General features: G+C 34.3%; 1 protein-coding gene across 33 annotated transcripts in view; it reads right to left on the bottom strand.

The window, feature by feature from the left end:
* SOX6 (SRY-box transcription factor 6) overlaps nucleotides 1-15,759 on the bottom strand; it is a 757,470-nt gene that overhangs the window by 204,150 nt on the left and 537,561 nt on the right. For all 33 annotated transcript variants that reach the window (XM_054523662.2, XM_054523669.2, XM_054523670.2 and 30 more), the window contains 1 exon segment: nucleotides 13,873-13,941. In XM_054523662.2, the coding sequence (XP_054379637.1) occupies nucleotides 13,873-13,941 (69 nt within the window).

The raw sequence follows: 15,759 nt of genomic DNA, 5'->3' as shown, positions 1-15,759 counted from the left end.
AATAAAATAGTTGCTAAGCCATCGTGAGTAATTAGCCTTTTAGCATCCCCTTTCTTCAAGAATGCTTCCTCCTGTGTTGGTTCTTTTAAATAGCTCCAGTCCTGGCTGTCTTTGTTGGACTTGGAAATTGTTCACATATGAGAGAAATTAAGCCCTCATTTAACACAGACACATGCCTGTCAAGACCAGAGGAACAAAGACTAGTCCCTGGGGCCTGTTCAGCTCCCAGAGGCTGCCACTCATTCGTTAGCAATGCTTACCCTTTACAGAATGTGTATAAAACCCAATAAATCATTTCATCTGCTGTGCTTAATACATGAGAGCTCTAACCACTTTTCAAAGTGTTTTCTCTTTCTTACACAACTTCACAGCTACTTAGTCTAAAAAAAAAAAAAAAAAAACTTCTATCATTCATTTTTTTCAGAATGCAATGACTTTTTTAGTCAAAAACGTAATGAGAATGTCCCCAAACAGCATAAAAGAAGAAGCTTATCTTTTTAGATTTCTTGCCAGATATCTTTCCCACATTTTATGGTTAATAATTAGAATACTCATTTTGTAAAGTGACAGTACATCTCCCAGCTGCTTTTAAACCTAGCTTTGGAAGCTACCCCTGGCAAAACTGAAATGTTTAAGGACCCGAATGGGACAGACTTGCTGTCCTCTTCAAATTCAATACATTTTGCCCCTTTGGAACACACGGGCACAGTTCTGTCAAGGTGGAGATTAAAACTACTGCCTAACAGCTCTTTTAACTAGACAAGTGAAATGGTCTTCTTATAAGCCCAACTAAAATACCCTTTGTGCATTCTCATTTCCAAAGAAAATATGGTGCTCTTTTGAAAAAAGACCACATTATCATCTATGTACAAATCAACCCTATACTGTCCCCTGCCTCATTTCCCACCTATTTCTCCCCCTAGGGAAAAACATGAAGGCTATAGGAAAAGATTAAAGACCAGACTTTAAAAGCCCTCCAGTTTAGACCTACCCTTATGCAAAGCAGAGTAAGGAAGGGCTGTGGAGAAATGAGTATTTGTCCATAATTATTAAAATAAATACCTCATTTAAAAGTAAAATGCTGTTTAACCTGATTGTGTTGCATGTAGAGCAAACTTACCAAGGAGTTACTCTAGCAAAGATAATCTTTCCACAGAAACACTGGGAGTTCCAGGGCTAACAGCTTCAATCCTCAAGATGCTGTGAACCCCCAAAATAATAAGAAGCTGGTAGCACAAGAAACTTCACCCTGCTCAGCAGGGGGAGAAAAAGCAGATCTGGATTTGATAAGTAAAACCAGATCTACCCAATGGTTATATGGTAAAGCCCTGCAATTAATGGGGAACATAAACAGTCCAAGAAGCCAGCATTGTACTAGTTTCTCCACAATTGGTTTCATTCATATCTAGTTAGATATTAATCAGATGCATAACTGGCACAAATGCTCTGTACAAACATAGAATGGTACACGTGTCTGGTTATTAAAAAAATGAAATAGAGTACATCAGACTCTTTTACATTCATATTTTTGTATCCCAAATGATTTATCATTTTTAAATAATATCTTTTTTTAAATATTAAACCACAAATCACATCCTGCTGGGCTTAGCAAAGGCAGATGTCAGGATGTGGTAGTACAACAAAATAAATTAAATAACCCTTGAAAAAATAAAACAAAGTTTATTTATAAAAAATGACATTAAGGTGAACTGCCTAATAAGAACATGGATTTGCTTAAATAAAACATTATATGGTTCTGTTTTAGATTCATCCCTAAAGCCCTGAAAGATATTAGAATTTTAGTGAGTAATTACCCTATTTACTACAAACAAAATGGGAGGAAATCAGAAAACCATATTAAGCTCTACCACACATCAGAAATGAAAGTCTCTCACTTTTAAGTCCTGCAACCCAATAAATTGTAGTTGGAAAATGTATTGGGACTAGAATTTGAAACTTAACAAGTTAGAAATGAAGAAACGGTCAAAAGAATATCCATATCAACATTATCCTTCAAGCAGGAGACCCAGTTCTAGAAAGCATAACTGAGAAGTCTCCCTTCACAGCTTAAGTGTTTTGAGACTGTCTGAACCCACCCCCTACACTGAACACCACCCCCACAGTTAGACAAAGTTCTAGCCACTTAACACATCTCTTTTCAAATGAAAATGCAACACGGGGTGAAAACAAGAGAGACTAGGAAAAGGTGTTATGTGCTATATTTGCCACTGACATAATACTTCAAAAGGATATGCAGTAATTTCCTGCAATTAATACCTTAGCAAAGCTATAAGGATTTGTTTACAAAAATTATGATATTTCACTTGCAACACGAAAATTAAGTTTGTGTCACTCTTTCCATTATATAGCCATAATGTCAGGAGTTTGTCATTGGCTGCAGAAATGTGTTTGCTGTAGCCTGAAAGCAGGCCTTTACAGGCCCTCTTCTTATATGTATTTTTCTAAAAATCACCTATAGCCATTATTTCATGGGGCAAGCATTACAAGCCATCACAATACCTCACAAAGGAAACCTGAATTTGACCTTATCATTCCAGACCCTTCAATAGTTTGAAATGGAAACATCCTCCTAAGAGGACATGTCTTATGCTATGGCCAAACTTGATGTTTGCCTTTGAGCTTCCTAAGCAAGGCTATCTACTGCTCTCCTTTTTTAAAGTACGAGAGTCAATTCCTGTCATCTAGAATCAGAGGTCAGAGTTGCAAGGAACTTCCGTGATAATCCTGAACAATAATCCTTCTTCAAATATATGGAAAATGAAAAGGCAGAAAAGTCATTTGCTGGAGGACATGTAGTTGCTAATAGAACAAAGACTAGGCAGGCATAGACATCCTGAGTTCAAGTCTAGGCTACTTTCTGTCAACTAATCTAATCATCTTTCTGTCATTGTTCTAATACTATTTCGTCTCCAAGTTGGGGCTGCAGACTTTACATAAGAGAGAGAAGAACAAGTTCTGCTGAGAGTAGATCAGTTATCATCTCCACGCCTTCTTTTTTCCTGGGCTTGAAATTGTGGCCTCCCAGAGCCAAAGAGGACGTATAAGTCTATGGAATTTACTGTGTTCCAGGAAAAGCTGGTTGGGAGGATAAGAGTTAGAAACATGTATAGATATCAGTAAAATAGACTGAAAGCATTGGCAAGATCTATGCCTGCATAGAAAAGTGAAGTTAGGCTCTTGAAGTTGGCATCCACACAACTGCTTTTCTGTTAAAGTTTTCTGATTTAGTTCCAATGTGGATTGTTAGGTCCACTGGTCTTTGAGAGGACCCTCTCATGGACTCCATCTTAGAACTGGAGTACATCCTTGGAAATTCTAAGCTCCTGGGGGGTTTCTTTTGGGAGGGAGGATTCAGACCATTGTTGATTCCATAGAAGAAGTAACCTAAGCTCTATGTTTAGGACCTTGGCCTCCATATCAATGCAGTATCTTTCCTTCTCAGTAAGACTGACAGTAGAGACCCAAATTTGTAATACACTCTATATATCAAGCGGTTAAGTATACGATGTTTAGGGCAAATGTCTTTGAGTAGTAAAATTATTTTTATTAATTTTCTTGCTTTGTTTTTTTAGTTTTTTTTTTTAAAAAAAACTACTAGAAAAGTGTTTTTTTTAAAGAAACTACTAGACAAGAAAAACTACTAGTAAATTTTTTATTTAGAAACCACTGGAAAAGAAAAATTACTAGAAAAGAAGTTTTAAAACTAAAAAACTAAAGCAAGAAAAGTAGTAAAAATAACTTTACTACTCAAAGACATTTTTTCTTTAGTTTTTTCTTAAATTTCTAACATATATTGCTTTTGTATATTAAAAAAGTTGAAATTTTTACATTATTCATTTATTTTATTTCATTATTGATTTAGAGACAGAGTCTTTCTCCATAGCCCAGGATGGAGTGCAGTGATCATAGCTCAATGCAGCCTAAAACTCCTGGGCTCAAGAGATCCCCCTACCTCAGCCTCCCAAGTAGCTAGGACTAAAGATGCATGCCACCACACCCAGTTAATTTTTAACCTTTTCTTTCTTTCTTTTTTTTTTTTTTTTTTTTTTTGTCCGTGAGTGGAGAGTCAAATTCTTGCCTCTCAGACAAAAATGGGCTTTGCTATTAGATCCATAGTGCTTGTGAAGTTAGAAGGATGGTAAATGAACCTTTCCAATTTATTTTGTAGCATTTTAAACACAGTTGAAGTTATGAAGCCACTCCAGAAAACTCAAATGCAGACATTTTAAGAGAAAAATCTTCCACTGAAATATACATGTATCAAAAGTTAGAGTCCAGACTACAACCTGACTGAGGATGTACTCAACCCTTAATTCTGACTATGAATTCCTTAACTTTCATTGTTTGATATTACAACTTTAACATTTTCTCAATGGATTGAGCAGTGGATAAAATTAATTCAGCCTCTTACAGGAGATACTACACTTTTTGCATCATTTATTTGCTGTTATTTTGAACAAGTAAAAATCCATGACTCTAACATTAATAACTTTGAGTGGGAAGTTACTATATGTGAATTAAAAATGGTTATGTCAGTACATCCTTTCAGCATTTAAAAGATATTTCCCTGTGCTATATCAAGTGTCACATAGTATATCAATTTTTATTTCCCATCTCTCAAGTCTGGTATGCATACTGTTTAACTTCTTAAATTCTAAGTATAGACATAATTCACAAAAGATAGGCAAATGCTTGACTTACAGGAGATGGCATACATAAGATTTATATGAACAACTTTATTTTCAACAAGAAGGACTTTTGCATTTTGTGCAGCTACATCACATAACTTCAACTCTGTTTAAAAAGCTATAAAATAAATTGGAAAGGTTCATTTACCATCCTTCTAACTTCACAAGCACTACGAATCTAATAGCAAAGCCCATTTTAGTCTGAGAGGTGAGAATTTGACTCTGTTTTTTGAAAATAAAATGTTATGCTCTCTTTTGTACAATCTCCAAGCTGCTCTAATACTTGGTCAACCATTTCTGAGTGCCTGACAAACCTTACTCTCCACTCACTGACAATTGAAAAGCTCTCATTTGGCAGCCAGTGAAAATTGTTGCACTTTCTTTTCCTCTATACTATCATAGTGATAATAATTGATTATAGTACCTACACATTGATTATTCTATATTCACATCACTAATTTGTGGGCTCTAAATATGCATGTGTGTATAGATACAAATGTGTGTATATGTGCACATGTAGAATATGTACATGAAGTTTCCTCTATTAGAAACTCTGAAATTATTCCTATACCTAGTCATACAGAACAAAAACAACAATGACAGTGGTATGTATTATGCATTAAGCAATTACTAGGGGTTTTATATAATTATCTCAAAGCTACTGTAAGGTATTGTAATTATCTTTAGGAATTAGGAAATACAGGCTGAGAGACATTAAGTAACTTGTCTTACAGCTACTAAGTAACAAAACAGACCACAGCACTAACAGGTAGTGGAATTGTTATTTAAACCCTAATTTATTTATCTCCAATACCTGCGTTGGTTCTATAAAATTTTTAAATTACATATATTCCGAAATAACACATCTTATTCTCTACATCTTTTGTTTATACGTACAAATTTACTTAAAAGTGGATTCAGAGTCATACATTCCTCACATATGTCAGGATGCAAGATTTTTTCTATGTCATAAAGTTTTAAAAACACTTTTAAAAAATGGGTTGATGTTTGTGTTAAAATTTATTCTGTTTAGAAGGTTAAAAGCCAAATGGCATCTGAGATTTTATTTTCTAACTTTCTGTCTTATTTTTGCCTTATTTTGTGCTTCATTTTTTTCATACACCTTCTCCAAAAGACACAGACCTTCTGATATCTATATATTTTTACCTTGCCAGTATTCTCATATACAAATCGAGTTATTAGAAAAACTAACTAAATTTATTTAAATTGTTTAAACCATTGTCCATTAAAAGCTTTCTAGCTAGTAAGTAAAACGGCTATGACCAAAATGAAAAGTATATTTTAACTCATTATAAACTATTTAAGGTATACTCCAACCCTCAGGACGGATGGATGGACGGACGGATGGATGGATGGATGGATGGATGGATGGATGGATGGATGGATGGATGAGACAGACAGAGAGAGAGAGAGAGATTCAACCTAAATCTAAACAACTTAGCATTAACCTTTAATCATTTAATCTTCATTACCCTGTATAGAGCAGTATTTTTTCAATTCTGATTACCCACTAGAATCATCTATAAACTTTTCACTACCCTCCATGCTCAGACTCCATCCAAGACCAATTAAATAAAAATCTTTGGGATAGGCATCAGTATTTTTAACAAGATTCCAAGTGATTACAAGGGACAACCAAGGTTGAGAACCACTAGCATGGAATGCTGTCACTCACTGCTCACATTCATCAGATGAAGAAGGTAGTTATAAAAAAAAGTTATTAATATTAAAGGTGTCTGACCCTCAGTATAGTGACACATCATGTTAAAGCCCTCAGGAAGTAGTATAATTAACTGTCCAAGAGGTTCATATGTAAACACCAAAAGAGTCACCCAGCCATAAACACACCTCCCATTGCACTACAAAAAGATTCCAATTATATTCTTTTTATCTCTTGCCTTGTAGGTATAGACCCACAGCTGTAGTAGTTCTAAGGGTAGAGAGACTCTAGTGGCAAATTTTCTATTTTTTCTATTTAAGGATAAAGAGAATGTAATGACATTTTAGATGTTAGGTATTATTGGACACATTTTGTAAACTAGGAAACTGAAGTGCAGTAAGATTTATTCAAGTCACAAAAAGGGCAAATGGAGAAAGGATCTAAAATACTGGAAAAAGTGCTCCATCAGGCATCAAGAAACCTGGGTTCCCCTTGTGGCTCTGATAATATTTGCTTTTTAAGCTCAGACAAGCCGCTGGTCTATACCTCAGTTTCCTCGTGTAATCTAAAGGCTTTGGACTAGATTAAGCATGCCCAAAGGTTCTATATATCATAGATCAGCAAAATTTCAAAGACAAGCAAAAGTGGAGACTTACATACAGTTGGGAACTTTTTATTTTACCAAATAAAACTATTGAAAAACAAAGAAAGCACATACCACCTATTATCACCAATACTTCATAGAAAGGACATTTTAATTCCCCAAAAGGTGGAAAAACATAATCTCAGGGTTATTTTAAAGTATGGCTTATGATAAACTGACTACATTGTCTTCAACATGGATAGCTACCTATTCTCCCTCTATCCAGTGAATGAGAATCATGATGACGTTTTCGAGTTTAACATTCTGTGAAAGTGCTGGCAGGGTAGAGGGGGAATGTTTAATACAACTTTTACTGTAGTACTCTTCCAAGGGTTTCCCAAAATTCCATTACAGAACTATCTTCATAATTTTGTCATATCCAAGTACCTAATTGCTATTTGCTTAAGATTTTAATTTGACTTTTTCTTTTGGTGTATATATACTTCAAAAGGAAACTTCATATTATACTTCAAATAGAAAATTAAAATCACCTGCCATAAATAGAAGACAACCAGATAACCATGTAAAGAAAAACATTAAATTTATTTAAATTCTAGCTGACTGCCATATTGCACCCAAAGGCTCTGAGAATAAGATGATCTCTCTCTCTCTCTCTCTTTCATTCTCTCTCTCTCTCTCAGATTTTAGTACATACTACAAGAGTATTAAAGACTAACACTAAACTGAGCCCTCAATGTAAGGAGAAGGATCAAGGAAAAAAAAAATAGAAGAGAGACATTTTCCCTATTCAGTATTACGTAATGTCACATGCTGGCCTCACCTGGAACATCTGCCCCACTCTGCTGCACCTCACTCTGCCTCTGAAGAGGTAAGGCACTCTCCCACTTTAATTCTGGAAAGAAGCAGAGACTCTGTTTCCCTGAATTTTTAGTACCACTGGTTTGGGAGAGAGCTGGGGAGTACAGTGCAGTCTAAGAGATAAGCACAGATAGAGAAGGACGGGTTGTGTAGAGACTGAAGTAACTGAAGGATAGTGCAGAAAAAGCTTTGAGATTCACCTTCAGGTTTTGGTCTGCTGAATGAGATCTTTGCCATAAGGCCACACTTGGAAAAACAGGTAACTAGCTGATTCCATTGAGTAGCTCTTTGGATCTGGTCAGTTCTCTTATTTTTAGGCGCATTCCAACTACAACAAACAATCTAGCATGACTAATGTGGAAAAACTGAAGTGTAGTTTTAGTTCACAACAAGAATTTGTAATTTTTGCTGTTACAGCCCTTGCTAGTCATAATTATAGCAGCTTTACCTATTCTTTATAACCCAGAAACTTTATTATTAAAATGTTTGAAGCAGACTATAGAGCATCTATCACTACTTTTAAAGTTAATTAGATTACATAAAAGAAATAATTAGATTTGCATTTTTATCTTGGTTTTAAACATCCAAAGATCACAACAGCCTGCCTGTGGGCAATTAAAAACAGCATACAGCAGAGACATAGGGAGAGGAAAAAGGGTCTGTTTTTCCTGGCTAATTCATGATTGAAGATAGAATTACAAAATATTTTAAGGGCTTGCTGAAGCTAGGGGCTAGTCCTAGACTTCTAAGCTTTGTTTATACCCCTCATTTCTTTGCAAGGGAGTATCAGATGCATGTACAGTGCCAATAGAAGTATCAAATTACTTTCAATAGGTTTATTTAGTCCTTTTCAGAGAAAGATGGAAGGAGATCCATTACCTGATCAATAACACACAAAAAACAACTATTTGCCAGAGCCAAAACAGGAGCACTGTAATTGCATTTTGTTCATCAATGCTAAATACAAATAACAAAGAAATACAACCTAAGACAGAGGGACTATGTGGGATTGAAGTCAGCTTCTGACTGTCCTCGGTTTTTCTGTTGGCTGCTCCAGCCATCTCCAAAAGACAATAAATGGAAGGTGCAGCTCTTAAAATTAGAGGTCAATTAGATACTTAACGATGAAACATATCTTCAAATATATATCTATTATTATTATGCTAGCAAAAAATTAATTAACTAGGTCAAGTAGGTCATGAAGGCTAATGTACAAAGCAATTATTTCTGATCTTTAGACAACTACTTCACATAAAAAGGTAGTCCTTTATTCTGCTCAGCAGATACCTGAAATGCCTGTAGTTAATCATATCGAAGGAAACAAAAGGTAAGGTCTATCTCCTTAAAAGGTGAGAGGACATCTCAAGTTATTCTATTTAATTGTTTAAGGACAAGCACTTCCTTGCTTATAATATTAGCATCTTTCTGGTTACCAAAAAGGAAGAAAGGATAACACACATTTAATGATGCTCTACCATGTGGCAAACATACAGACACACAAAATATATAAATAGCACACAGGAATATATTATAATCAAAATTAAAAACACTGTATATGAAAGATAATCATATGTGCTTAAGAACAGAGTACAACTTCAGTGAAGTAATGAACACTGGTTTGGGTAAAAGAAAATAAGCAATATGTATTTCAATATTTAAAAGAAAAAGTTTTCAGATAAGACTAAGAATATTTGCAAAGACGCAGCAATGGCATTTAGTTCAGGTCTTCTACAAATAAAGTTTGCCATCTAAGCATATGTTAAATGATGAGGATGAGGGGAGGGCAATGAATATTGCACATTAATCATAAAGAAAACAAAGCACTAAAAATTTCAAGTCTCACGATTATACCCAAAAAAGGCACGTGTATGAATTGACTAAATCGTTGGCCCTTGCCCAGAAAGCCAAATGCCTAAATAAAACCCCACCCAGCCAGTCCATTCTTAAGAGATTGTTGTTTAGTTAGTTATGTGAGGAGAGGACACTGCCTATATAGCTCACAATATAAGCCACTTGAATAACTCTAAAATTGGAGTCTGAAGAGACATGAATAATTGGATAATACTATTCATCCCTGGAAAAGGAAGTTTGTCACAGAGATATTTTAATGAGCTGAATTCTTTTGCAAAGATTCAGTTCTAGTTGCAAAATTCCATCGTTAAATGTGTTCTTATTGATGTGCTATAGAAACCAAAGAATGTGGTATATTGGATCCATAAAAAAATATCTTCTCCAGATTCAAAACCATGGCCTGGTCAAATGAGGTTAGATGAATAAATATATGAAAAAAATCAAGAAATGAGGATTTATAAAATATTTTCTGTTTTGCCTAGAATTGTCTTATATTTAATCATTGATTAAAATACTGTAAACATGCTTTGATCTGTTTACAACTGTCAAATTAATTAAAAGTGAATTCTGTTTACCAGTTAGCATAACTCAGAAGTAAAATGCTCCGAAATATTAGCTAAGATACTACAGTTCAATGAGTGGGAGGGGGAGGATGAAATTACTGAAAAAGTTATCTTTCCTTTGAAATTACAGCCTATGAAATCAACATTCCCAACTCCAGAGATCCATATTCCATGACCTATTAGTTTTGCTTTCCATAGACTTGGTAAAAAATATGCTATTTCTGTCCTGGAAATATCAAAAATATCTATTTTTTTCCTGGGCTCCATATCAGGAGAATTACTTAACATGTAAAAAATTAGAGAAATCATCATTTTTCCCAAAGCACAGAGGGATCTGAATTTATAAAGCAAACATTCTCTGAAAAGACCTAATATTAAAGTGATATTTTAATAATCATTTATAATTATTATCCTGATTTATTAAAAGATAAAAATGGACTCATCAAAACTATAAAAACATTTCACAAAATCATTCATCATACTTTTCCAACATGGTTTACATGGCTTTAGAAGAATCTATTTAAAAGTTTAGTTAGAATTTACAAAGGCAAAATAATGTTAAAAAATATATTCAAGGAAGAAATATAAATAAAATTGTTCTTAACTGCACATATAAGTTCTGAATAATTGCAAATAAAATAAACATGGGAACTTTTACAGTACTATCTTAATCATGCCTTTTCCTATTTCTAATGAAAAATCCTGTTTTTCAATTTGTGGAAGCCATTCATTCATTTTCATTTGTTTCCATTATAATAGACCCAGATGTGTCTGTGTGGGGTTGTTACAAGAGGTTAGGCACTCTTCCCTTTGTTTCTATTAAAGCTTGCAAATTGGGGGGAAAAAAATAGTACTATTTCAGAAGTCAGCATTCTAAACTAGAGGAATGATCTTGAATGCAACCACCTCATACTCATGACCCATAGCCAATTGCCATGATTTAATCTTGCTGACCATGTAAGCTAATAGGTTCTAGGACTCAAGATATAAAAAGAAAAAAAAAGTGTCAAACTTGCTCAAATTGTCTCTGTATTCATCATTTGCTTTCGAAAGAGAAGTTAGGTTTTATTTTTGATATATTTAATAATCTTTAATTCACCTTTAATAATTTTGTTTTATCCTTTGTTCTGTTTTGGGTTCAAATGAGAAAGTGTTTCTTTTTTTGATAGAAAAAAATGTTTGAAGCATCCCTCAAGTCTCATATTTTGCTCAGAAAGCATTTAAAATTAATCCAACAATAATCTCTCTCTTAAATTTGATTAAATTTCAAAAGCCATATTTGAAAATATAGTTACCCTTTCCCCTTCCAAAAAAAAAAAAGAAAGTCTGAATATCAAATACCTGTTTTGTAAGTGTCAGAGGTGAATACATTTTGTATAAGGAGTATGTGTTTTTCAGCATTTGAAAAATTTTTTGAATGGTCTCATATGTAGAAGGTAAATACTGACAAGATATGCCATAAAGCAGTAGCTCAGGACAGAATGAACTATAAATACAGGTCTTATTGCTTTCTCTTATTTTTTAAAAAATTTGAATTCTTATTACAAAGAATCTTATATTTCTAAAGTGAATGTAACTCTGACATTGACTATCTTTATTTTATAATTTATACTGCTAAGTTCAAGTGCTGATTAGCTTAAATTAAAAAAAATTAAACAAGAAATATCCACACATTTTAAAAGCAATCAAACTTCTATTAGAAAACTTGAAAAAAATTACTACTATCTTTTCAAATTGATGTTTCCAAATGTTCATTCCAATGAATATTTTAAGATCATGTTCTGTACTTTTCTGAAAAAGATGCAGTCAATTTATAACTACACAATCATAGATAAGTAATACATACTAAAAGTATTTCGTAAAAATATTCTGAACTGATTTGGTTGCTATTCACCTGGAGTTTTCAGTGCCACAGGAAAACATCAGTGAAGACAACCAGTCAGTATAATAGCACTGGACTAAGAAGTAAAATATATTAGAAAAGAATAAACAAGTAAGTTATAAAGCAGTAGTAAAAACAATAATTAACTGATATAAGAACACCTCAGGGAACTTCCTCCATTCCTGCTTTACAAATAGGAGAAACAGAGAGAACTAAACGATCATGTTATTTAACACCTACTGAGTTCTTACAGAGGGATCTACAGAAAAATGTAGGAAGCCACAGGCTAAAAATCTTGACCTGAGCAGTAGGAGCTACACTGAAAATTCTAATAAGGGCAGAACAAGGGAACACCTGGACAGTTATTTAATTAAGGGTCTCAGCATGAGTCATAAAAGAGATATCAGGATGAGAAATTATTCCAAGATTTCACTGTAAAGGCTGACTGTCAAAAATGCCAGACATTACAACTCATCTATATTCGGACTTTTTATTTTGCAACATGTGTACTTGAATCTGGAATATTGAATACGACAAAAAACAACAAAAAAGTTGGCTAAGATCTCCTATTGAAAATAGCTGGACAAAATGCCAATTAGGTAAAGGGACTGCTTCAGATACCAAATTAGTACTTTAAGTGCAGTAACTACCTGGAACACTGAGTATGATTAACAAAATGAAGCAAGGATCGAAGGTAAAATCCATGTTATTCGTCGATGAGGTAGAATATTGCAGTAAACTATGACCTCATGCTACTGATATTTTTTTTTTAAATACAGAAGGGCATGATAATAATATAATTCAGAATACACTGGCCCAGCTAGTTTGAATCATAGATCCCAGCAGGTTCTCCAATAATCAAGGGAAACAAGAGTCTACAGTAGGATAGGGATAACTCTGTGATCAGTATTTCTGAGGATTAATCACTAGACAGCCAGTTCCTTATTCTAGGGCTTTCTAGACGTCACACACCTATATTCCTATTTGGAAAGGGAGGCCATTTTCCTTGCCTATCTCAAATAGCTGTTCATTGAGTTAACCATCAAGTATCTAAAAGAATGACAGAAATCAGACCATCACCTTTCCTCCCCAGATCATTGTAATTATGATCTATATATTTTTACATTGCCATAAGAAAAAGGGATTTTCTACACCATGTCATAATTATTCAGGAACAAGTTTTTCTTCCTTTTTAGACTGTAAGCTCCTTGAAGACAAACTATCACTCATTAATCTCTCTATTCCCTTTAGCTTCTAGAAGGAATACAGTTAATATTTGTTAAGGAACAAATTATTAACAGCCTTTTTCCAGATTTTTCTCATAATTGGTCCAATTAGTCCTAACAAGTAAATTAAAAGTAAGTTCTCTCTACAGTACTATTACATGGTAAAATACAAAACAGAAAGTGGTCAGTGGCAATAAAAAATACCATCTGTATGCTACCTGGGAGACCATTAGATTCCCAGTAGGTAGTGTTAGGCAAAAGGCAAAAAGAAAAAAGATAAGGGTTATTTTGCTTACATATCACATCAGAGAAGAATGCTTAGGCCACCATCTAGTACATATTTCTTACATTCAATTATAGAATTGTGCACAACATCCTTGAAAACAGCCCTATTGGTGCTGTTTATAAGACAGGGGTACATCTGCAGAGTTTTAAATTCCATTTTCAAGGAGGAAAGTATCTAAGTATAATCAGACGAGAGTAATAAAATACACTGACCTGGATCTGTTGCTGCAGGAGATTAATTTTGTGCTGCTGTTGCAGAAGTTGCTGCTGTTGTCTCGCAATCTATCAGAAATAAAGTTTCATTAAGTTAAAATGAAATGCTTACACCTCTGCCATTACGTCAGGTATTTCTCCTGGTATTACAACAATGTTTTACTGCACCTGTATGTGAAAGAGTTCCTATAAAATGAGAGAGGCCAAATCAGAAAGATGGATGAAAGGAAAAATTTTTAAACAAGTGCCATCTCTGCTTTGTCTGTAGGAAAACTACCCCTTCTATTATATTTGTGAGCTATTCACCTATATCTGCACTGGTCAGATGGAAATCATGGGATTTTAGAAATCGAATCCTTGTAGAATATAGATAGAAAAATCTCTGGCTACATTTTTCTAAATGGCTTAATTTGGATGTAAAAAGTAAAATCTGTAAGCAAAGACAGGAAAAATCTTTCTATTACTGTTTAATATGGTCTATGTTGGCAAAACCTTTCCTGATACAAAGATTTTCAGAACTGATACATTTACAAATATTGTTAAAGGAGTGCCAAAGAACACAGCAAAAAGTAAAAAACCTTTAGCTTTTTTTGTTGATGCTGTATGTGATGTACAAAATATTTTTAAAAACAAATTAAGCTGTAATTTAACATTTATCCATTTATCCTTTTGAGAACAATGTGTTTATTTCACAGTACAGGATCTATATACAAATTTTATATTTCCTTGTTTCATCCAACAATAAAATTCAACATCTAAACACATTATCTGGTCTATAAAAAGAAATGTTAACCATTTAATGCAAGCCATACTGATGACTGTCTCTGGCTCTCAGGAGGTCAAATAGCTTCCTTAGGATAATAGTGTTTACTATGAAGTATGAGTCAGGCATCAGGCCACTATTGACTCAAAAGCTGAGCTGCTAGAGCTTGAAGTCCAGAGAGGTGATCCTTAGTGAGAACACACTCACTGCCAACCTAGGAAGCCAGAGAGAAAAGCAGCCAGAGAGCACTCAGAAGGACTTTGTTTAGTAGTGCCTTTTTGTCAAGAGTGTATTTTCTTCCTATTTCTTCCTATTTCCAAAGCCAGTATTCTAGAATCGGTTATGTTGGAAGTGAAAATGAGCGTAAATCAGTTCCAAGCTATATACTTCCCAAGCCTTTTTGATGTTTTAGCCTATGCAGGGGGTAGTGCCCAAATTATATTTCATTCAGCACAAGATGACAACATAGCAGTCTGCTTCTAAATGTTGCTTTATGATTTCGGATGACAACTGGTTCCTACTGGAAGCCATGATAAAGCTGCCCCTAATGCAGACTACAGTGTGATAAATGAGACTACTCCTTGTCAGAGCTTTATACTTAAAGTGGAAATAGTATTTAATCAGGTTGGGATGGCCCACTCTGCTTGTGGATATTCAAATCAGAAATGTACAACACATTCTGCAGCTCTAGGTATAGATGCTGGATCCTCTGAATATTTATTTCCTCTTAGCAAACCAGTGAAACGCCACTAGGCATCTAATATTGATGGTCCCTCCTAAATGATAAAGTGCTGCATAGAAATGCATCCGAAACACCACAGTGCAATTACTATCATCCACTCTAGACGTATGGGTTTGACACAGTGAAGTATGGTACATAAGCACCATGTGGCTCAAATTTTGAATTTTATTTGCCAATCGGTTGAGCTACATGCTCGCTTCATTGAGCATGACAACCTAGTTTTAAGTGTCATTTAATTTTCATTTTGAAATATAATTACAAAGTGTTCACTGTAAGATATCACTCGTCTGCAAATGTGTCAAGATTAATTTGTGCTAGCTTATTCACAAGTGTCAATAGTTAATTACTGTGTCATCTCTGGATGGCTAAATGACATTCTAAC

Source organism: Pongo abelii, chromosome 9 (assembly GCF_028885655.2).
Source record: "Pongo abelii isolate AG06213 chromosome 9, NHGRI_mPonAbe1-v2.0_pri, whole genome shotgun sequence".
Lineage (NCBI taxonomy): Eukaryota > Metazoa > Chordata > Mammalia > Primates > Hominidae > Pongo > Pongo abelii.
This window is presented reverse-complemented; position numbering and strand designations above follow the sequence as displayed.